Here is a 21,207-nt window from a genome sequence, read left to right as displayed (position 1 = left end):
CAATAACACCGATATAGGCCTATTTCTATGTCACTTTAACATCGAGACGGAATTGGAAAAATACCAAAAATGCGTGTCGCTGGATATACTAAGGATCCAAAGTTATATGCAAATCTACCTAAATGGTGCCCCTCGGGCTGTGAATGTTATGAAATCTAACATGGCAATTGGACAAGTTGTAGCTAGCAGGCACCTTTGGATGCATATCTAAACTACACCCTGGAGCTATATACACTTACATAACTAACCTTCTGGTAAACAACCTTAAAACAGGTACCTTATTCTTTACTTGACATTTATATTTTGGATCTTATTTCAGGGGAGTAAAATCCATAAACGTTCCTAAAGAGGAAGTATTGTCTGCCTGGCAGACAATCTCCTCGGCTTTGCATTTGTACCATGACTGAAATTGCTATATAATTATCTAGTGACATGTTTTTATCCTCATCTGAATCAAGGGGGGCGGGGGGGCTGTGAGGTTTTACCCATCTGAACAACCATTGATCCATTTACAGTTCTGATGCTAATATGAGCACAACAATGGGGACATCACTGCACTGAGTCTGGGGCCTTTAATAAAGAAGTCTCCGCTTATGCATGGCCTTGTTTCACATGTCAGTTCCTTGCCAGGTGGGGGAGACAAAACACATATTCCTCCTGTTAGTGCTTGACTACCTGCTTCCAGGTGTGAAGGCTTCCAGGTGTGAACATGTCATTCTCTACCTTATACACACCGGTGCAGAATGTGCCAAAGCAACTGTATAGAATCAATGGTTTGATCCTGTTGCGAGATCTGAAGGTTTCGTAGTCAAGTTAGAGTCTCTTCAAAAGTCTCAGACCAAATGCAACTAGGAAGTGTTGATACTGTAGGAATTTTATGCATAATTCATTCAATGAGAGGATGTTCAAAAAAGGCTTTTATTTAGAAAAGAAAACCCCCATGCTGACCTCTGCCTTCGAACACAACAGTTGTAAATAGAAAGTGGCAATTGGACATCTACACAAAGCATCCTCTAATACCAATAAATAAAATATTCTTCCAGGTCTGTGAAACAACATATCTTTCACAAAAGAGATCAGTGACAAACCCATCCCATGACTAGAATGACCTGATTATGCAGTTTGTGTGTGTTCATTTGTTTGATAGAATTATATTGAAATTCTTTGTACATTTCTCAAACTTTCACTAAGCAATACTCGGTCTATAATGCTTAAATTGTGGTTCAAATGCTATGAATAGCCTACCCTGGATGTCCAAAAACTGTAGATATGCCATCAGTGCATTGCTGTAGGCACAAATGTATATTTTATCATTTGTTTTGATGTATGGAAAGTTTAAACTTTACTTACAGAAAAGGATAACAAAAACACCAAAAGCCATTTGTTGTAACATTACCTTTGATAATCAAGGTAACAATGATTATTTAAAAAGTTCAACTAAACTCAAAAAAGGTGCAAAAGGGTTTTCATTATGATCACTATCTTCATGGAGGTTGTGGTCTCTGGAAGACTGGAAATAAGAAGTTGACAAACTTACTCACAATCTGAGTGAGACAGAAAGAGATACCGGATGAATCAGTGCTTCCGAATACTTCTGGAATATTTTTAGATGGATTTCAGTCTTTTTTTGTTTGTTGCCTCTTCCAGAGACCACTTTTCACAGATAACTGCTCCATCTGCAAAATAAAAACAAAGAGATCTTAAACACGCAACCTTTCCACCCAGCTAAACAGGCCAGTGCACACGGGGTGACAGATGCTTAATACCTTGCTTAGCTACAACTAGTTCAGTTAAATGTAACAGCAAACTTCACAGCTCAGGACACAGTCCTCTGAGACCTTTAACTAATGGCAAACTACACTGAGTGAAAGTATGGTATCAGCACACCCAATGCAAGTATACAAGGACCACAATAAAAGTAGTTTAGACCTATACGGCGAATTGATTTCCTTCAGGGAGAGGACGGGAAAACATCTTAGTGCAGATGTACTAAATATAGAACAAAACATGATATGCCTTGGTAAAAACTAGGGTTCATCCACATTTATCTGTGAAATATAACTACAGTGCAGCCTTGGTTTCCAATTACTGGTATAGAAACCAATTGGTCTCTTGGATACCTGGTAAATCTAGGGCTAGCGGTATTAGTGACCCGGGTTATAAGTAGCCTAGATCTTAAGTTGGCCACATTTCACGCCGGCTAGCCTTAATCCTGGGCTGTCTGACCAAGGTTTTTGATGACTCTATTCTAAAGAGAAAAGATGACACAGGGTTACAATGACTTCTAGACTATTTTCAAAAGGGGCAGAATATGCTACGCTACGCTAAACTACCAAACACAAGAGGCCTGTATCAAATTAATGTCGGTGAATAGCCGAGTCATTAGAATTTGATCACTGCAATGGGGGACAGTGCATTGGATAATGCATTTTATCAATATATGCTGTATCTACCTTCATATTGAATGGTTTCAAGCTGAGAGAAACTCACAGGCGTTCAGCTTTCAATGTGCTCTTCAAAAACAACCTTTACTCCATGCAAAATATCCAGTGCTTCAGCTTCATGTCAGCACTTGGAAGGGGAGACTATCCCCTCGAAACTGACCAGCATGCTACTGTATACCCTCACTCCCAAAGTTACATATCTTTTATCAGTAAGATATCTTTGTCACAGGAAAAAAAGCTTCCAACCTTCAGACAATGGAAAAAAATCCCAAACCAATAGCCAAAGACCCCTTCCATAGGTCAATCTGAGTCCAGGTGGACATTTTTGCATTTGCACAGATTACATGGGCATTTATGATCTCAACAATATTTTATCGCAACTCTCAAAAAATAAGCCTGTACAGTACATGAAGGGAGAAGACTCACAAACATGGAGCCAAAAATAAAAGTCAAAATGAAAGTCAGCACATCCACCTGAAGTCAGTCTGACATTCCGCATGACAGTTAAAACAGATTATTGCACTGGTTTCGTGTGTCTATGGACGGGCAGTCATATAAATAACAACAAACAATAATTACAATCATAACAATAATAATAACAATGCTAGTAATAAACAATTCTGACTTAGCCCCACCACACCCCAATTTTACCACTGCTGCCAACTAAAGTCGTCGTTTGTGCCAAACACCAAAAAGAATCCCAGAATGGTTGCGAAGATGACTACATTGCCTGTTAACACAAGCGCACATGCTCCCCAGGCAATCTGTAAACAACAAACATAAATAATTCAGTCAACATATGTTACAAAATTCTGCATTGCATACTTTCAATCTGTTTGGATTGAGCAAATCACAGCCCTTTTCTAAGTGTTGTTTAGTAACGGATTTGAGCATTTCTTGTTATTACACAAATGGTAGCCTATAAGATGTAGCCCAACAGTCCTATAAGGAATGGTCCTTATTGCATTTGTGTAACACCAAAAATGTATGCAATTAGAAAGCAATTACTTGTAACAACAAAGCTAATGCAATGTTGTTACTGCACAGGTATGAGAGCAAAGTGTTGTCAAACACCCCTTAGCCTACACAAGTAAAATCACCAAGATGTATACTTACAACATCAGCTCTTGCGAAAATGATGGGCAGGCCGAAGGCTGAAACCACTATGCCCGTTGTGAGAAATAAAGCCAGCTCTTTGCAGGCATTGCTGGCCGAGTCTGTGTCGTCAACAATTCTCCGGGAGATGCAGTAAGGGATTGGGGCGAGGATGTAGAAGAAGAGGAGGAACAAGGGCCAGTATTTACTGTGAAGAGAGAAGTTCCCGTCAGTTCTGACTTGGAAAATACTTGATGTGGGCAGCATTATATTATAAAAGCTTGCAAGAAAGGCATTTTACAGTACTTGTGCACGTGACATTAACACATGAAACATGAATATGATGAAGATACTTACTCATACACTGGAAGAGCACATCCTAGCATCAGGAACATGAGGCCAATAGCCCCACCAAAGGACAGGCTGATCAGAGCTAGAAAGGAGAAGGAAATAAACTAAGCCACTGTGTTTGTTTGTGTTTGTGTGTGTGTGTGCAATACTAATTCCTTAGGTCATAATTGATCATCTGACCATGACCCTAATGCTGTAGCTCCAAGGAGGAAATAATCATGTGACAAATCAGATGATTTCACATTCAGGGCCTGGCTGGGATGGATTGGGTGAGGGGATGCAGAGTATTTCCAGCTATCATAGATGTTTATTAGAAAGTTGCTAGCATTAAAGTGTATTAATTTAACTAGTTACTAGTTAGAACATTGATTTGTAAACTTCTGCATGTCATGATGACTTAGATAGCTAGATGGTTAACTAGATAAAGGAGGATTGAGACAACGCACTTGTTAGCGAGGTCTAACGTTAGCTAATTTAGCTTGTCATAATTGCCTAGCCATAACAATACAACATTAGGTTTGGCAGGACAAGGCTAGTTTCTAACGTGTATTTCATCGATTCGTAATGGCATCATGAGTTAGTTAAATGGCCCATCATCAATACCATAACTAGCCAGGTGCTAATCTAGCAACCTAACGTTAACTGTAGCTAGCTAACGCGTTACTAACTAGAACACAAATAATGTTATTAGCTAGCTAGCTAGCTAGCTACAGTGCCTAGTTAACGTCCTTGCTAGTTGACGTTATATAATTAGCTAGTTATTTAGCTAACGTTACATAGCTAGCAGATAATAAGCCGACATCACATTAGTTAGCTAGCAAAGGAGGATAGTTCGCTTAACTGGCTAGCACTCAGGCAGTGGTTAGGTAGCAGCACACCATGTCAAAGCATAGCTAGTTGGCTCGCTATGTGTGATTGACTATATTTCTTGTAATCCAATTAATGTATTATTTAAAAGTAAGACAGCAACTTCCTCACCTTTAATCCCGGCCATTTCTGTAGGACATAAACTCGTCACACAGTCCACGACAACAATACACCCTTACTAGTACTGCATCAAACAGTCCGTGAATTCGATTTCACCCATAGAGCTGTGTCTGTATCTAGCAATACGCACGCGCGGAATCCCATCAATCAGAAGAACATATAAAATAGATAATCTGACTAATCAATGTGTATGCTGAAACCCACCCTGTATCTAAATACGTTTGCTAATTATGATGTTTATCTTTTTTAATGCATGCGGGTTCTTCACTCTTTTTCTTTAGCCATTTTTGTGATTCTATCAATCCGGAAGAAACATAATTGTGCTTCCGCTGGCAGTCTGCATGGAGTGAAAGATGGCGAGTGGAGGAGGCACAGTTGCTTCGCTGTGGACAGAAGTGAATCGTTGTGGACAGAATGGAGATTTTACTCGGGCCATCAAAGCTGTCAACAAAAGTATGGTTTACTCTTGTTCACATGTTTGTAGCTGTCAAATCTGAATAAATGCTCTGTGTTGTTTCAGGGCTGAATGATTACTATCCAGCTGGTTAGCTAGCGAGCTAACGTTAAGTTACAACTCTTAGTTAAAAATAAATATGCAGCTATAATCAAGCTAATCACTAGTTAGGAAGTTTTTGTTAAATTACAATTTCCCCCCAATGATCGGAACATAGTGTAGATTTTTATTGAGAACAAGTAATAGCATATTTTTACTCTAGGGATAATATTTCAAAATTGTCAGTCAGATCTGAGTTGTAAACACAGTGACGTGTCCCAATTCGCTGGCTGGCTGGCTCGCTAGCTGGCTGGCTCGCTAGCAACTACCCTGTTTGACTCTATCTATCCTGTAGCTATCAGCCTTGTATCTGCTGGGAGGTGTGATCCACAGATTTGCACTTTCATTGGAACATTATTGAGTTCTCTATTGCACACCATAATTTGAGATTTGATTAAATTATCGTTGGTGGTGACTGACCTGAAGGAAAATTATACTTTTGCATGTAACTACACTAAGGGCCAATCTGCGATTGCTACATCACTTTTATTTTTTTTATTTATATAAATACTTTTAGATTAATTATATACACTCAGTGATTCTTGACTAGAACATATAAATGCCTCATGAGCTTAGTTCATAGTTTAACTGTCATACATCATCAGAACCCACAATATAAGCTTGTTTTACTCCAATGTTTGTCAACAATGTAATTGTAAACCAACGTTGTACAGTATATAACCTCAACATGGTTGAAAGTATCATTTTTATCTCATGGATGGTGAGTCCTTGCATTTGTAGCTCTGTCTATGAATTTGACAGGTTACATTTCTCCAGCCCCATCATTAAACTCTACTAAAACAGTGGTGGGGTGTATGCTTTGTTACTGTTAGAACAGCAGTTTGCCCCTTTAATCTCAATTATTCATTTCTTCCACAGTTTTGCATGAAGTCAAGGAAGATGTGACAGCCCTTCGCTGTAAAATAGTATGCCTGCTGCAAAATGGTAGCTTCAAAGAGGCACTGAATGTCATGAACACATATTCAAAAATACTTGGCAGGTATGTTGAAAATGACTTGTGACTTTAACATAATGTTCTATAGTGATAATCTTGTAGCAATGCAAAATCTATAAATACTTGGTCTGGTTTGAGAAACTCCTGGCTGTACCCTTAGGCCAATGTTTAACACTTTCTTTGTGCTTCCTCAGTGAACTCATTTTGTTTGAAAAGGCCTACTGTGAGTACCGGTTGAACAGAGTTGAAAGTGCTCTGAAGACTATTGAAGGTGTTTCAGAACAAACAGACAAGCTCAAAGAACTCTATGGTCAAGTGGTAAGACTTTATGAAAATAAGAAATGACATTAGATGTTGTTTGCACTGCTTGCCTGTCTACCCTTCAGTGGATGGTCCTGCCAGCCACAGTAAACTGGCCCAATGTACTGATCCCTGACCTCCCCTTTGTTCTCACCATAGCTGTACCGTATGGAGCGCTATGACGAGTGCAAGGCTGTCTACACGGACCTGATCAGGAACTCCCAGGATGAATACGAAGAGGAGAGGAAGACAAACCTCTCAGCCGTGGTGGCTGCTATGAGCACATGGGAGAAAGCTTCTCCGGTGGGTCATCTGCACCCATTTAAAACAGACTTCTATTCGTACTGGTCTTCTGAGACACTTGATTATTGAAGCCTTTAGTATCCTTCATCTTCCCTGAGTCTCAATTTAACACTGAATAATACATTTAATTCCACCCTGTTTTTGCAGGATGATCTTGGCCTGTCAGAGACTACATATGAGCTGAGCTACAACGCTGCCTGTACTCTAATTGGTCAAGGCCAACTCACGGAGGCTATGAACAAACTACAGGAAGCAGAAGGTTAGGACCACAGACAAATGCAATTCTACAGACATGGCCTTAATTCGTAATGCTGTGCGGTAGGTTTTGTCCAGCCCTTTCATGATTAATGTTGACAATTTTTGTTTGCGTCATTTTTTCAGAGCTTTGTCGTGTTTCCTTGTCCGAGGATTCGGTGAGTGCTCTATGCCTGTGAAATAAATACGTTCACAATGTCATGGCTAAGTGTACAGATTTAAAAATGTATTCTTCTTTTTTTCAAATTGTGAATCGTAATATGCTTGTCTGGTTTGTGCAGGATATAACCGAGGAGGACATTGAGTCAGAGCTGGCCGTTATCCACTCCCAGATGGCCTACGTTATGCAGTTACAGGGTCGGACAGAAGTGGCGCTGCAGCTCTATAACCAAGTCATCAAGCTCAAGTGAGTGTTACTCTAAAGTGGGATCAATTGAGCCATTACATTCAATTGTAAAGTATGTGCTATTGTAGGCACAGGACGAGAGAGTAGTGGAATTCTTTTTTGTTGAATCCTAGGCCATCGGATGTGGGACTTCTAGCTGTGACTGCGAACAACATCATTACAATAAACAAGGTAGATACACGCATGAACCTTCCCTGTACTGCTAGGAACTACTAAACATTGAAACAGGCTAAGCTGTTATTGACTGTGTTCTCTTATTGTTGTAGCCATGGGGGCTGACGCTGTTGCTCATATGCTTTTTCTCCTGCAGGACCAAAACGTGTTTGACTCTAAGAAGAAGGTGAAATTGACAAATGCTGACGGTGTCGAGTACAAGCTGGCCAAGAAACAGCTGCAAGCCATCGAATTCAACAAAGCCCTGTTGGCTATGTACACTAACCAGGTATCGGATTTGAATACATTAACTCATTGTTAAAATTATCCTCCACTCTTTATTCACAGCTTTATTTTGACAATTTCACTACATACTCATGTCAAATCAAAATCAAATCAAATGTTATTTGTCACATGCGCTAAATACAACAAGTGTAGACGTTTACCATGAAATGCTTACTTACGAGCCCTTTCCCAACAATGTAGTTAAAAAGTACGAAAATTGACAAATATTTCAAAAGAAAATAGTAACTAAATAACACGGCTATATACAGGGAGTACTGAGTCAGTGTACTGGGGTGCGAGGTAGTTCCGGTGATTGAGGTAATATATGTGTGTATATATAGATTTGGTTAGGTGATTGATTGAAGTACATGTAGCTAGGGGGTGAACAGCAGAACGTCCGGGTAGCCGTTTAATGAACTGTTCAGCAGTCTTATGGCTTTGGGGTTGAAGCCGTTCAGGAGCCTTTTGGTCCCAGACCAGGGAGAATGGTGAACAGGTTAGACTGGGAATCTCAACGGTCATTGCTGATTTGTTACGTGCACCCCACAGGCGGACCAGTGCAGAAAGCTGTCGTCAGGCCTCCAGTCCCAGAACCCAGGCCACCCGCTGCCCGTTCTGATCCAGGTGGCTCAGCTGTGCAGAGAGAAGCAACACTCCAAGGCCATGGAGCTGCTTCAGGTACTCCCTGTTGACCAGATCCTAACTTGAGATACGTGTAGTTGATGTATAAATACATAAATAGCCATTGAAAGCTCTTGTATGTATAATGCTGGCTGTGTGTGTTTCTGTTGTAAAGTGTTTCGCAGACCAGCACCCAGAGAGTGCATCTGGTATCAAATTAACAATGGCACAACTCTATTTGACTCAAGGTAAGGTTGTCTTTCCATATCCCCATTTTTTAAATTATTTTTTTTGCTCTGGGTAACAAGCAGAAAATAGGCCTATTTTTTTTATTTAACCTTTCTTTAACTAGGCAAGTCAGTTAAGAACAAATTCTTATTTACAATGACGGCCAACAGGGAACAACTGCCTTGTTCATGGGGCAGATTTTTACCTTGTCAGCTCGGGGATTTGATCCAGCAACCTTTTGGTTACTGGCCCAACGCTCTAACCACTAGGCTACCTGCCGCCTATTGAAGATGATAAATTAGATTAGTGCTTAACAGTATACTTACTGATTGATACCATACCTAGTGCTGTGCTATCATGTCATTTGATGAGCAAGTGACTCCTGTTCTGTCTGAATTCAGGTGTTTGAGCACCTGACCGAGTAGAAGGTAACCTCGTAATAAATAAACCTTCATTGGTGTCTTCTCCAAAGGTCACGTTACCAAAGCATGTGACATCTTGAAGTCAATCGAAGATTTCAAGCACAAACAAGGAATGGTTAGTTGTTACACTTCTATTATTCTACATCTAATCATAGATTAAAAATGTTCTGAACGAACATTACATCATAACACTCCTGCTAACAAATTGAAATTGTTTCACAGATCTCAGCTCTGGTAACGATGTACAACCACGAAGAGGACATCGACAGCGCAATTGATGTCTTCAGCCAAGCTATTCAGCACTACCAATCTGAACAGGTATTAGTCAACAAGCACATTATAAAGAAGTCAATATAACTTTTTAAATCCTGGAGTGTGTGTGTTACTATTTGTTTCCATAGTAACACTGCATTGTCCACTATTCCACTTTGTCTTCCTCCATCCCAGCCTGGTTCCTCTATTCACCTGGCACTCGTACGAGAGGCCGCCGATTTCAAGCTGAAGTATGGACGGAAAAAGGAAGCCATCAGTGACCTGGAACAACTGTGGAAGTGAGTGATGCTCTTAACGATTGTTCTGTTTCTACTGTTGTTCTGCAGTGGTGATGCTGGTGTATGTCCTGCTTGCTCTACGTGTGGTATTCAGTGTAACAACGCATCTGTTCCCTTGCTCCACAGACAAAACACCAATGACATCCACACTTTGGCACAACTCATCTCTGCCTATTCTTTGGTCGATCAAGATAAAGCCAAGTCGTATCCTTTTTTTCGCTCTCTCTGTATTTGAAACTACACATAAATAATAACTTTATTTGGAACGAATGCTTGCAATTGATCCAGCAATCCATGCCGTTGCCACTATCATAGCACAACTGTCAGAACTGCAATGTCAAATCTTTGAGTATTTGAATGACTATCTCTGATTTGGTCCAGTTCTCATTCACAGTCAAGGTGATTTTACCAGGGATATCATAAAGTGCCTAGAACTGTTTAGTGAATGGAAAAGCATATTTTATTATGTCCTTAGTCCTTTGTCCCAGCCTCAGCAAGCACCTCCCTTCCCCTGAAAGCATGTTGTTTAACGTGGACGTAGATGAGCTGGAGAACTCTCATGGCGCCAACTACGTCAGAAAGAAGGCCGCTAAAGTACCGGGAGACAACCTACCAAAAGAACAAGGGTAAGGAGACCAAATGCTTTTAATTAAAGGCTGCGTTAATTAAGCTGTGTAATACCTGTTTTATACATAGGCTTTCACTATCAATATTATCTCTCCACAGCCAGGGGGATGTTAAAAAGAAGAGGAAGAAAAAGAAGGGTATGTCCTCATGTTGTATGTGAATATCTTATTAACCTCTATGGGATCGGTGTACCCCCTCCCCCTGAGGGTCGGTTGAGCTAATGTGATTAGCATGAGGTTGAAAGTAACAAAAAAATGTCCCAGGACATAGGCATATCTGATATGGGTACAAAGCTTAAATTCTTGTTAATTGAACTGCACTGTCCAATTTACAGTAGCTATTACAGTGAAAGAATACCATGCTATTGTTTGAGGAGAGTGCACCATTATGAACTTGAATTAATAAACCAATTCGGTACATTTGGGCAGTCTTGATAAAACATTTTGAATATATATGCAATGGCACATTGGATCAGTCTAAAACGTTGCATGTGCACTGCTGCCATCTGGTGGCCAAAATCTAAATTGTGCCTGGGCTGGAATAATACATTATGGCCTTTCTCTTGCATTTAAAAGATGGTACAACAACAACAAAAAATATGCATGTTTTTTTCTTTGCATTATCTTTTACCAGATCTAATGTGTTATTCTCCTACATTAATTTCACATTTCCACAAACTTCAAAGTGTTTCCTTTCAAATGGTATCAAGAACATGCATATCCTTGTTTCAGGTCCTGAGCTACAGGCAGTTAGATTTGGGTATGTCATTTTAGGTGGAAATTGGGGGGCAAAGGGGCGGATTCTTAAGAGGTTTATAAAGTCAACATCTCTGATTTGGATGGGGAATTGCTATTTTTCTCTCGCCTCTGTTTAGGAAAATTGCCCAAGAACTACGACCCCACGGCGAACCCTGACCAGGAGAGATGGCTGCCCATGAGAGAGCGCACCTACTACCGGGGCAGGAAGAAGGGCAAGAAGAAGGAACAAGTGGGTAAAGGCACGCAGGGGGCCACGTCAGGAGCCGCGTCCGACCTGTGAGTAACGCATCCTTGTCTCTTACCGTTTGTCACTTTCATTAGCTCTATAAAGGTATATGAATCTAATAGTTGAACATTTAATACATCTGTCTGACTCCAGATTCATTCAGTTGGCACCCTTTGTCATGTAGTGTGTTGCATTTGGTTGGTAATCACTTCATTTTGCTGTGTTTCCAGGGATGCCAGTAAGACAGCCAACAGTCCCCCCACCTCCCCCCGGCCAGGGTCAGCCCAAGCCTCTGCCTCCACCTCGGCCCCCGCTACCAGCAACGTTGTCCCTCCGCGACAGCAGAAGCCTGCCACTGCAGGGCCAGGGGCCCGCAAGAAGGCCCCTCAGAAGAAGAAAAAGGGAGGCAAGGGTGGCTGGTAGCCTGGAGAACGTTGCAGATATGGAGCAACACATTGGTGACCACCACCACATGGCCCGGAACTCACAGAATCATGAGCTTTGTCATTTTTTAAGTTGGTTATAACTTTTTTTTTACCAAACAAATAATGGTGTCCAATTTCTGGTTGTTGAATAAGTTGCAATACATTTAGTAATAGGCCCCAATGCTTTCTTCACGGTTTGGTTTTCTTTTAAGATGCAGAAACAAATGTCGGTGAACTAAGAGACCTTGTGTTGTAGGCAAGGGGGGTCTTGCTAGTTTGTAATGCATATCTTCTGTGCAGAAAAAATGTACTGTTTGTGTTTTCTCTTCTCCCTGAGCCTGAGTATTTGAACACGGTTCCTTGACCGTGAACTAATTTCCTGGACTTGCCCACTCAATTTCAATCACTTGACCTTGTTTTCAACCTAAGAGGCAAGCTGTGTATGTTAAAGTATATTTATTTTTAAATCCCTGCATCGTTTTCGGCTAATGCAAAAAGTCTGTTTTTAAACGTAGACTCAGCGATATGATGTAGATGCAGAAAGTACACAGCAAAGTGGATCAATTTCTGCAACAACTAAGAGAGTTGAAGCACGTTGCTCAACTTCTCTGCTGTTTTGGTCCCTTACCTACCACGCTGTAACAGCGTGAAGTGAACCCATGCACAGATACTGTGTGAGAGCGAAGTGTTGCATCTTGCTCATCTCTATCTGTGTTGCTGCTCGTGGCAATGTCATTTCGCTGAGTCTACCTTTTTAATTATTGGCTAGCAGTACATAATTAGGACATTGTTTTAGGAACTGTTTACAATGATGGAAGCAAACTATTTTTGCCAAAATTTGTGTCCCATTGTTGTCTTAATAAATAGGCTTCCTTAACAACTGACAAACTGATGTTCCTTTCTTGTGTTTTTTTAACTTAACACTTTCCAAAGCGAAATTTATCTGGATTTATGGTCATGGAACATCTCATCAGCATTGTATGCTGTGTGCCCTCTTTAATATCAAGCGCCGCCTGGTGGATTTACTATGGAAGTGCAAAGCAGAAAAGATCATTCAGATGCAATTCTGCATCATTGGTGTTGCACATTTTCTGTTCCATTCTGTCATTGTAGTCGTTTTTCAGTCTTACATTTGAAATTGTGACGCTACATTCCCCCACTCCCCAGCCAAGACATGTTAAATGGTTTTGACTAGATAGTATACAGTTTGTCAGAATCGACTTTTCGTAGCAGGTTAGGAGAATTAGGTTACATTTAGGAAAAGGGTTAGGGTTGGCTGAAATCCACACACAAAATCAATTTTTTAATGGCAATTTGAGATTAGCTGTATCCCATCTAGCCATGACAATTTTATACGCAAAGTAAGTGCATAGGGTGGTTTCTCTACATGTCAATCAAATTGATGAGCCGAAATGAGACGATTAATTAAACATTGACTGTATATGAAGGGATTAAATCACCGCGGACAGGATAGCAATTTAGTGTGTAATGTAGCAAAAACTGTCTAAATTGTTGAATATTAGATTTTTTTTTTTAAAGGTGTTATACTATATATATATTTCTCAATATATTCTAGATCCTGCTTTCATAATATTTTCTTGTCTGGTACTTCCTTCCTGTGTGCTCCTAAACGCCCGGATATCCCCTATCGCGTTGAGGTAGTTTGACTAATCCACTTGTTGTAACGATAACCAAAGACATTAGAACCAGGCTGTAACCGGGGATGCAAACTTCTAGATAATAACCATTATCACGATGTATAAAGACATGTGAAGCAGGTATTCAAGATTTCGCAAAATTGTTTCTAACATGCCTGGTGTCAGAGAAGCTGCGGTCGTAGGTTTTACTCTCGCAGTAACCGGAGGAGTTGGGTATGTCATCTGGACTTTTGTGTCTTCGGGGGTAAAGGCAAAGAAGGCGAAGGCAAAGCCAAAGCCAGAGCAAGAACCAGAGAAAATAGAAAAGGACACTAGAAATGAAACTGCACGAAAAGTACCAGAACGCGCAAACCAAACACCAACAGTCGTAGTAACAGAGGTAGGCTACTTTTTGTTCATCTTGTGCTTGTAAAATGTTTATTTTTGATACCTCAGGGATTATGAGGCATGCCTACTTGACGGATGTTTGTGGTTGCTAGTGGAAATAACCTCACCGCAAATTGTCTCGATTTTGGTGAAGTCTAAATGGGATTCTTGGGACGTTCCAATTCTGACGTTAGCCCATTTGAAGTTATGGTTATGGTAAGTATAGGAGTTAAGGTTCAGATGGCTTTTTACTTAGTTATAAATGAATTCTTATCACTTTACAAGATCCCTGTAACACCTAAAGATTTTGTAATTGTTTTAGATGCCATTCCCTCAGGTGTTGCTTTATTATTCAGGAACGTGTCGAGACCTGACCCTCAGAAACGACCTTCCATTAACCCTGTTGACTCATCAGTAGGAAAGATTTGTATCTCTTGTGGTCCATTCAACAACAGAGCGATACGAACCTTGTTCCAGCAGGATGTTGTATCCTATACCTTATGTTAAGCCTTATTGGAACGGTTTTATTGATAATATCTGTTGGGGGGAAAAGTTTGGATGTTGCCACACACTTACCTACTTGTTAAGGAAGTTTCCTTTAAAATTATTCATAAATATTATCCTGCCAACCACTATATGAAGAAGTTTAAGGAAAACAAACTCAGATTGCTCCTTTTGTAATGACCACCCAGAAACAGTGTTTTTTGGCATTGTATACATGTAAGAAAACTGTGGCGAGACATTAGTAGATTTATAATTGAACACATTTATGAAGATTTTACACTATTGTGGAGAGATGTACTGCTTGGATTCTTTCCCCACGATAGAAATAAGTTGAAACTATTTTATGTAATTCATTTAATTATTCTTTTGGGCAAATTTCATAATCACAAATGTAAATTCCCAAACAAAACACAACAGTTTCTTACCTTACAAAAAGAAATTGAACTATATTTTAAGACAATTACTCTACTAACAAAAAAGCTGTTATAATTCTAAGTGTATGTATGTCCCTTAAGGTCCGTGTGTAATGTGATATTGTACCCTCTAGCCCCGGCCCTAGCCCAATTGTCCTTTGTATATTATTTATATATACTTGTGTTCCCCCCATGTACTTTCTGTATTGATTTGTTGTTAATAAATAAAAAATAGGACTTAAGGTTAGAGTTTAGTGTAGCGACGTCCCAATGATCCCAAAATTGCACTAACCCTAGATTTGAAAGAACTTTACAATTTCTATTGTGAAACTAGTCATATGTCTGTCGTAATGTTTATAAATATGTAATAAGTAAGGTCCTCACTCCGATATAGCTTCTTTCCTGTGACAGATTAGTCACGAGTGGCTGAAACGACTATTGTCGCTTGGTCAGCTTGACATTATAATAATGTTGCCAGACTGTATCATCATACAGTGGTAACCTGGCCCTATAGTCTATTCTCAGGCAGTGGGTCAGCTTGTACTGACCACATGATGTGACAGTTCAGTTCAGCCCCCTTCAGTCTCATTGACTTCTGTAGGCCTATGCTATAAAAGGCTGAAGTAAAGATAAAGCAAGAAACGTGATTGTTTTAGGCCTAAATTATTCCACTATTCACAATCATATCAAATTTGATTGGTCACATGCGCCAAATACAACAGGTGTAGACTTTACAGTGAAATGCTTATTTATGACATTCCCAACAGTGCAGAGTTAAAAAGTAAGACAAATATTTGCTAAAGGAAAAAGTAACACAATATAAACAATAACGAGGCTATATATAAAGTGTACCAGTACCGAGTCAATGTGCAGGGGTACGAGGCAGTTGAGGTAATACAGTATATGGATGTAGGTAGGGGTAAAAGTGACTAGGCAATCAGGATATATAATAAACAGAGTAGCAGCTGTGTGTGTTAGAGTGTCAGTGTAGTATGTGTGAGTGTGTGGGTAGACATTTGCAAGCACCTGTTAAGATTCTAGAATGTCCCAGTATCATGGTTTTAATTAACATTAACTCATTACTCTGGATCAACACTTGCAGATAATACTTCCACATGAGTGACATTTTTGCCTTTATATACTCCATCTTTGCTTATGGGTTAGCAGCCACAGAGATGTATAGATGATTCTAGTGCCCAAAAGCCTGTTTTAGAATGGACATTGCCATTGAGGAATTTCACCATTTTGAAGTAGTCAACTTGGTGGGACTTCCAATGGCTTAAGGAAGGAATAACTCAATTATACTTGTGAGCAAACATTCCATAACTGGAGGTGGCAGTAAATCGCCAACCTTGGCTTTATACCTGTTCAAACAACACATTCCAGGTGGCAGTGTGCACCCTTTCAGTTTGTTTACCAACTTATAGAAGTAGTAGAATAAGAAGAAAATCGACTGCTTCAAAATGGAGATGGCCTCAATGGCACTTCCCGTGCTCTCACTAAAGCCATAATGGCACAGATACAACGTTGTGATCTCTATACATCTGGATGGTTGCATCTGATGTCTCTTTGTTATTATGTGTCCTTCTAGGTGAAGCCCACAGGAAAGCAAGTCCTGGTGCTCGGCCTTGAAGGGGCAGGGAAGACCAGCCTGCTGCACTGCTTTGCCACGGGGAGTCTGGAGCAGGATGTGACTCCAACACAGGGCTTTAACGCCGTGTCCATCAATAGGGAGGACCTGCAGATCGAGTTCCTAGAAAGTGAATGCAACCTGCACATAACAATTGTTTTATTTATTTCACCTTTATTTAACCAGGTAGGATAGTTGAGAACAAGTTCTCATTTGCAACTGCGACCTGGCCAAGATAAACGCATAGCAATTCGACACATACAACAACACAGAGCTACACATGGAATAAACAAAATATAGTCAATAATACAGTAGAACAAAAGAAAACAAAAAGTCTATATACAGTGAGTGCAAATGAGGTAAGATAAAGGAGTTAAGCCAATAAATAGGCCATGGTGGCGAAGTAATTACAAAATAGCAATTACACACTGGAATGGTAGATGTGCAGAAGATAAATGTGCAAGTAGAGATACTAGGGTGCAAAGGAGCAAGATAAATAAATACAGTATGGGGATGAGGTAGGTAGATAGATGGGCTGTTTACAGATGGGCTATGTACAGGTGCAGTGATCTGTGAGCTGCTCTGACAGCTGGCGCTTAAAGCTAGTGAGGGAGATATGAGTCTCCAGCTTCAGAGATTTTGGCAGTTCGTTCCAGTCATTGGCAGCAGAGAACTGGAATGAAAGACGACCAAAGGAGGAATTGGCTTTGGGGGTGACCAGTGAGATATACCTGCTGGAGCGCGTGCTACGAGTGGGTGCTGCTATGGTGACCAGTGAGCTGAGATAAGGCGGGGCTTTACCTAGCAGAGACTTGTAGATACCCTGTAGCCAGTGGGTTTGGCGACGAGTATGAAGCGAGGGCCAACCAACGAGAGCGTACAGATCGCAATGGTGGGTAGTGTATGGGGCTTTGGTGACAAAACGGATGGCACTGTGATAGACTGCATCCAGTTTGTTGAGTAGAGTGTTGGAGGCTATTTTATAGATGACATCACCGAAGTCGAGGATCGGTAGGATGGTCAGTTTTACGAGGGTATGTTTGGCAGCATGAGTGAAGGATGCTTTGTTGTGATATAGGAAGCCGATTCTAGATTTAATTTTGGATTGGAGATGCTTAATGTGAGTCTGGAAGGAGAGTTTACAGTCTAACCAGACACCTAGGTATTTGTAGTTGTCCACGTATTCTAAGTCAGAGCCGTCCAGAGTAGTGATGCTGGACAGGCGAGCAGGTGCGGGCAGTGATCGGTTGAATAGCATGCATTTAGTTTTACTTGCATTTGAGAGCAGTTAGAGGCCACGGAAGGAGAGTTGTATGGCATTGAAGCTCGTCTGGAGGTTAGTTAACACAGTGTCCAAAGAGGGGCCAGAAATATACAGAATGGTGTCGTCTGCGTAGAGGTGTATCAGAGAATCACCAGCAGCAAGAGCAACATCATTGATGTATACAGAGAAGAGAGTCGGCCCGAGGATTGAACCCTGTGGCACCCCCATAGAGACTGCCAGAGGTCTGGACAACAGGCCCTCCGATTTGACACACTGAACTCTGTCTGAGAAGTAGTTGGTAAACCAGGCGAGGCAATCATTTGAGAAACCAAGGCTGTCGAGTCTGCCAATAAGAATGTGGTGATTGACAGAGTCAAAAGCCTTGGCCAGGTCGATGAATACGGCTGCACAGTAATGTCTCTTATCGATGGCGGTTATGATGTCGTTTAGAACCTTGAGCGTGGCTGAGGTGCACCCATGACCAGCTCTGAAACCAGATTGCATAGCGGAGAAGGTACGGTGGGATTCGAAATGGTCGGTAATCTGTTTGTTAACTTGGCTTTCAAAGACCTTAGAAAGACAGGGTAGGATAGATATAGGTCTGTAGCAGTTTGGGTCTAGAGTGTCACCCCCTTTGAAGAGGGGAATGACCGCGGCAGCTTTCCAATCTTTGGGAATCTCAGATGATACGAAAGAGAGGTTGAACAGGCTAGTAATAGGGGTTGCAACAATTTCGGCAGATAATTTTAGAAAGAGAGAGTCCAGATTGTCTAGCCTGGCTAATTTGTAGGGGTCTAGATTTTGCAGCTCTTCCAGAACATCAGCTATCTGGATTTGGGTGAAGGAGAAATGGTGGGGGTTTTGGCGGATTGCTGTGGAGGGTGCCGGGCAGTTGACCGGGTAGGGGTAGCCAGGTGGAAAGCATGGCCAGCCGTAGAGAAATGCTTATTGAAATTCTCAATTATAGTGGATCAATGATCAGAGTACAGTAACTGCTAATTATCTGGATGACCATGATAAGAAGAAATGGGTCTCATTAGTGGAGACCTTAATTCAAGCTGTTAAATATGAAAAATGTCAAATGAGTTCATCACTCAATATGCATTCATAGTATTTTCTTGTGTTTCACAAATGTACAAAAATGACTTCTATGATACCTTGTGGTGATGAAATTAAATAAAAAAACATGGCATATTTTGCAGTTGGCGGCACAGAGAACCTGCAGCCCTATTGGAAGAGGTACATGTGCAAGGCTATGGTGCTGGTGTTTGTGGTGGACTCCTCAGATGCCGCCCAGTTCCCTTTGGCTAAGAAGCATCTCCACGAGCTGCTAGAAACCGACCTTTACCTTCCCTTAGTGGTACTAGCCAACAAGCAGGTGAGACTGACATAAGACTCCCATCTCAAGTGTCTTTCCTTGATTCATCACGTCCTCTCTCCTGGCCTCCTTCTCAAAACGCATTGAAAACGCAAAGGGGCGTAACCCTAGATCTTCTCCAATGCATTTTAAGAACGAGATAAGCAGAAAGGACATGAGGAATCGAGGAAAGACAATTGAGAAAGGGCAAAGGGTTGCATCGCAATAGTCTTGTGGGCGTTTCCTTTCCTCGTCGACTCTTTTTTTTTCATCCCTATGAGATACTGCACCTGCTCCAGTGTCTTACCTCGGGTTTGTTCCGGTTATTCCTCCATCTCCAGGATAATCAAGGGGCCTGCAGTATCACAACGCTCCATGAAGCCCTGTCCCTGGAGGAAGTGGGGGACCAGCGCAAGCTCTTCCTCATTGGCACCCATGTCAGGAAGTGGGACACGGAGGTGAACTCTGCTGTGCAGGACGCACGGGACCTGATCATTCAAATGGTGCAGGATGGTAGATAAACTCACCATCTAGTCATCAGATACAGATGTGGGATCTTAATTTGATCACTATTTTGTTGCTGAGAAACTTGTTGTGCATTTGCATTTTAAAAAGGCTTATAAAGTTGGTAATTTCCAATTGAAATGTTTGACTTGATTTGCCCGAATGAAAAAGATATCAACTTCTATAAAAATGTATAATTATAATCCACATAATAATTCATATTTCCTGTTGCTGCAGGATTATTTTCCTGCTGTAGCAAACTGGCTCAAATTAAGATTCTACATCTGTATGAATGACTGGCTGAGAGGGGATATCTTACTTTAATTTCACCCCTGTTCTGGCTTGCCGTCATTTGTTTGGATAGCACTAGTTACAAGCTATATTGACAGACACCATGATAGTGAAAGGCCTCATTCACATCTGTAGAATGATGATGATTCCAGAGAAGCCAAAAGCTGACAACGTGCTTATGGTCAAACTCATTCCCTGGCAATTACATTAATTCATTAATTGCATTAGAACAAATGAACAAAAGCACAGAGTTGATAGTTTACTTGTTTTTCACATTCAGACACAATATTTCAAGGATGGTCTCAACATCCTTACCTATAGGGATTTAATTGATAATGCTTTGTGGTCATCAAAGATCTTCTTAGTGCTATCTACAACTGTAGAGCACAATGTAGGTTACATGTTTAGAGTCAGTGCTGCTAGGTAGTATGTTGAAGACTCTTTCGAGGTACATAGAATTATTTTTGTTATTTTGCATAATAAAAGTTAAGTATTGACTATATCGTCTTAAAGGGGAACTTGCTACATAGTTATATTTTCATAAAACCAATTTGATTGTTGTGTAACCAAAGCAATCCATCCACATATTTATTTTGAAACATTTTAAAAATGCCAAAGTACAATTTTTCATGTGTCTAGGCATATTTATTTGGCTAACAATGTTTTACCTTGGACTTAATTGAAGCTTTTACAGGAATAACTCTACATATAAGCACAAAAAGTGCTTCTCGTTTTCATGTTTAACACTGGTAAAACTACTGGTATAATCTTGAGTAATAAGCAGGTTTGAAGTGCACTACTGAACAATTCATTTGTATGCCATGACTATAAGACCTCCAAACCATTTCTGTCATTTAAGCATAAAAAAACTATTTTTTTGCAACTATTTTTCTGTTTTGTCACACCCGGTGATGTAAATAAAAACCCTTGTTGTAAATGTCTGTGTGGCTCAAAGTTTTGTATATAGGCTTATGGTGACATAACTTATTTTTGGAGTTAAAATACAGCTAACCATGAATACTTCAGTCATTCTTTGACCTCAGATATCACTTTTAATTTGACTTCCTTTATCGGAAGTCTTGAGAAGAAGATAGACTCACTCCGGTTTCAACCCGCCACACTCAAGTACAGTTGAAGTCGGAAGTTTACATACACTTAGGTTGGGGTCATTAAAACTAGTTTTTCAACCACTCCACAAATTTCGTTTTAACAAACTATAGTTTTGGCAAGTCGGTTAGGACAACTACTTTGTGCATGACACAAGTAATTTTTCCA

The 21,207-nt window shown here is 40.6% G+C and overlaps 3 protein-coding genes across 5 annotated transcripts; 2 read left to right on the top strand and 1 right to left on the bottom strand.

Annotated features, from left to right (window-relative positions):
• Positions 1-904: 904 nt before the first annotated feature.
• LOC139574398 (leptin receptor overlapping transcript-like 1) lies at positions 905-5,198 on the bottom strand. Of its 3 annotated transcripts, XM_071398929.1 has the most exons (5): positions 4,869-5,198; positions 3,897-3,972; positions 3,561-3,747; positions 3,096-3,208; positions 905-1,676 (listed from the first exon to the last, which is right to left on the bottom strand). In XM_071398929.1, coding segments are annotated over exons 1-5 (393 nt in total). In that variant the 5' UTR covers positions 4,885-5,198; the 3' UTR covers positions 905-1,675. The 3 variants fall into 3 exon arrangements, with proteins under 3 accessions (XP_071255030.1, XP_071255031.1, XP_071255028.1); XM_071398930.1 differs by lacking the exon at positions 3,096-3,208 and having other exon boundaries at positions 4,869-5,029; XM_071398927.1 differs by lacking the exon at positions 905-1,676 and having other exon boundaries at positions 2,796-3,208; positions 4,869-5,187.
• On the top strand, positions 5,149-12,833 carry LOC139574396 (signal recognition particle subunit SRP72-like). Its single transcript, XM_071398924.1, has 19 exons — positions 5,149-5,330; positions 6,310-6,430; positions 6,580-6,703; positions 6,845-6,988; positions 7,136-7,247; positions 7,370-7,401; positions 7,525-7,649; positions 7,763-7,820; positions 7,960-8,091; positions 8,637-8,765; positions 8,884-8,956; positions 9,409-9,473; positions 9,581-9,676; positions 9,806-9,909; positions 10,036-10,113; positions 10,398-10,535; positions 10,636-10,673; positions 11,411-11,570; positions 11,751-12,833. Exons 1-19 carry the CDS (start codon positions 5,231-5,233, stop codon positions 11,941-11,943), a joined length of 2,022 nt encoding a protein of 673 aa, XP_071255025.1. The 5' UTR covers positions 5,149-5,230; the 3' UTR covers positions 11,944-12,833.
• Positions 12,834-13,581: 748 nt separating this feature from the next.
• LOC139574395 (ADP-ribosylation factor-like protein 9) lies at positions 13,582-20,869 on the top strand. The gene is made up of 4 exons (XM_071398923.1): positions 13,582-13,982; positions 16,478-16,646; positions 18,983-19,158; positions 19,479-20,869. Exons 1-4 carry the CDS (start codon positions 13,755-13,757, stop codon positions 19,656-19,658), a joined length of 753 nt encoding a protein of 250 aa, XP_071255024.1. The 5' UTR covers positions 13,582-13,754; the 3' UTR covers positions 19,659-20,869.
• The last annotated feature ends 338 nt before the right edge of the window (positions 20,870-21,207 follow it).

This window comes from Salvelinus alpinus, chromosome 4 (genome assembly GCF_045679555.1).
Source record: "Salvelinus alpinus chromosome 4, SLU_Salpinus.1, whole genome shotgun sequence".
Classification (NCBI taxonomy): domain Eukaryota; kingdom Metazoa; phylum Chordata; class Actinopteri; order Salmoniformes; family Salmonidae; genus Salvelinus; species Salvelinus alpinus.
The sequence above is the reverse complement of the archived record's forward strand: the minus strand, read 5'-3'. Positions and strand labels throughout refer to the sequence as shown.

Coding starts and splice junctions, on each gene's coding strand:
- LOC139574398 (XM_071398927.1), bottom strand. Junction 3,748..3,896: donor TGTGCTCTTCCAGTGTATGA/GTAAGTATCTTC, acceptor CTCTCTTCACAG/TAAATACTGGCCCTTGTTCC. Junction 3,209..3,560: donor TTTTCGCAAGAGCTGATGTT/GTAAGTATACAT, acceptor TGTTGTTTACAG/ATTGCCTGGGGAGCATGTGC.
- LOC139574396 (XM_071398924.1), top strand. CDS start 5,231: ATGGCGAGTGGAGGAGGCACAGTTGCTTCGCTGTGGACAGAAGTGAAT. Junction 10,114..10,397: donor GATCAAGATAAAGCCAAGTC/GTATCCTTTTTT, acceptor CCTTTGTCCCAG/CCTCAGCAAGCACCTCCCTT. Junction 10,674..11,410: donor GAAGAGGAAGAAAAAGAAGG/GTATGTCCTCAT, acceptor GCCTCTGTTTAG/GAAAATTGCCCAAGAACTAC.
- LOC139574395 (XM_071398923.1), top strand. CDS start 13,755: ATGCCTGGTGTCAGAGAAGCTGCGGTCGTAGGTTTTACTCTCGCAGTA. Junction 13,983..16,477: donor CAACAGTCGTAGTAACAGAG/GTAGGCTACTTT, acceptor GTGTCCTTCTAG/GTGAAGCCCACAGGAAAGCA. Junction 16,647..18,982: donor GCAGATCGAGTTCCTAGAAA/GTGAATGCAACC, acceptor CATATTTTGCAG/TTGGCGGCACAGAGAACCTG.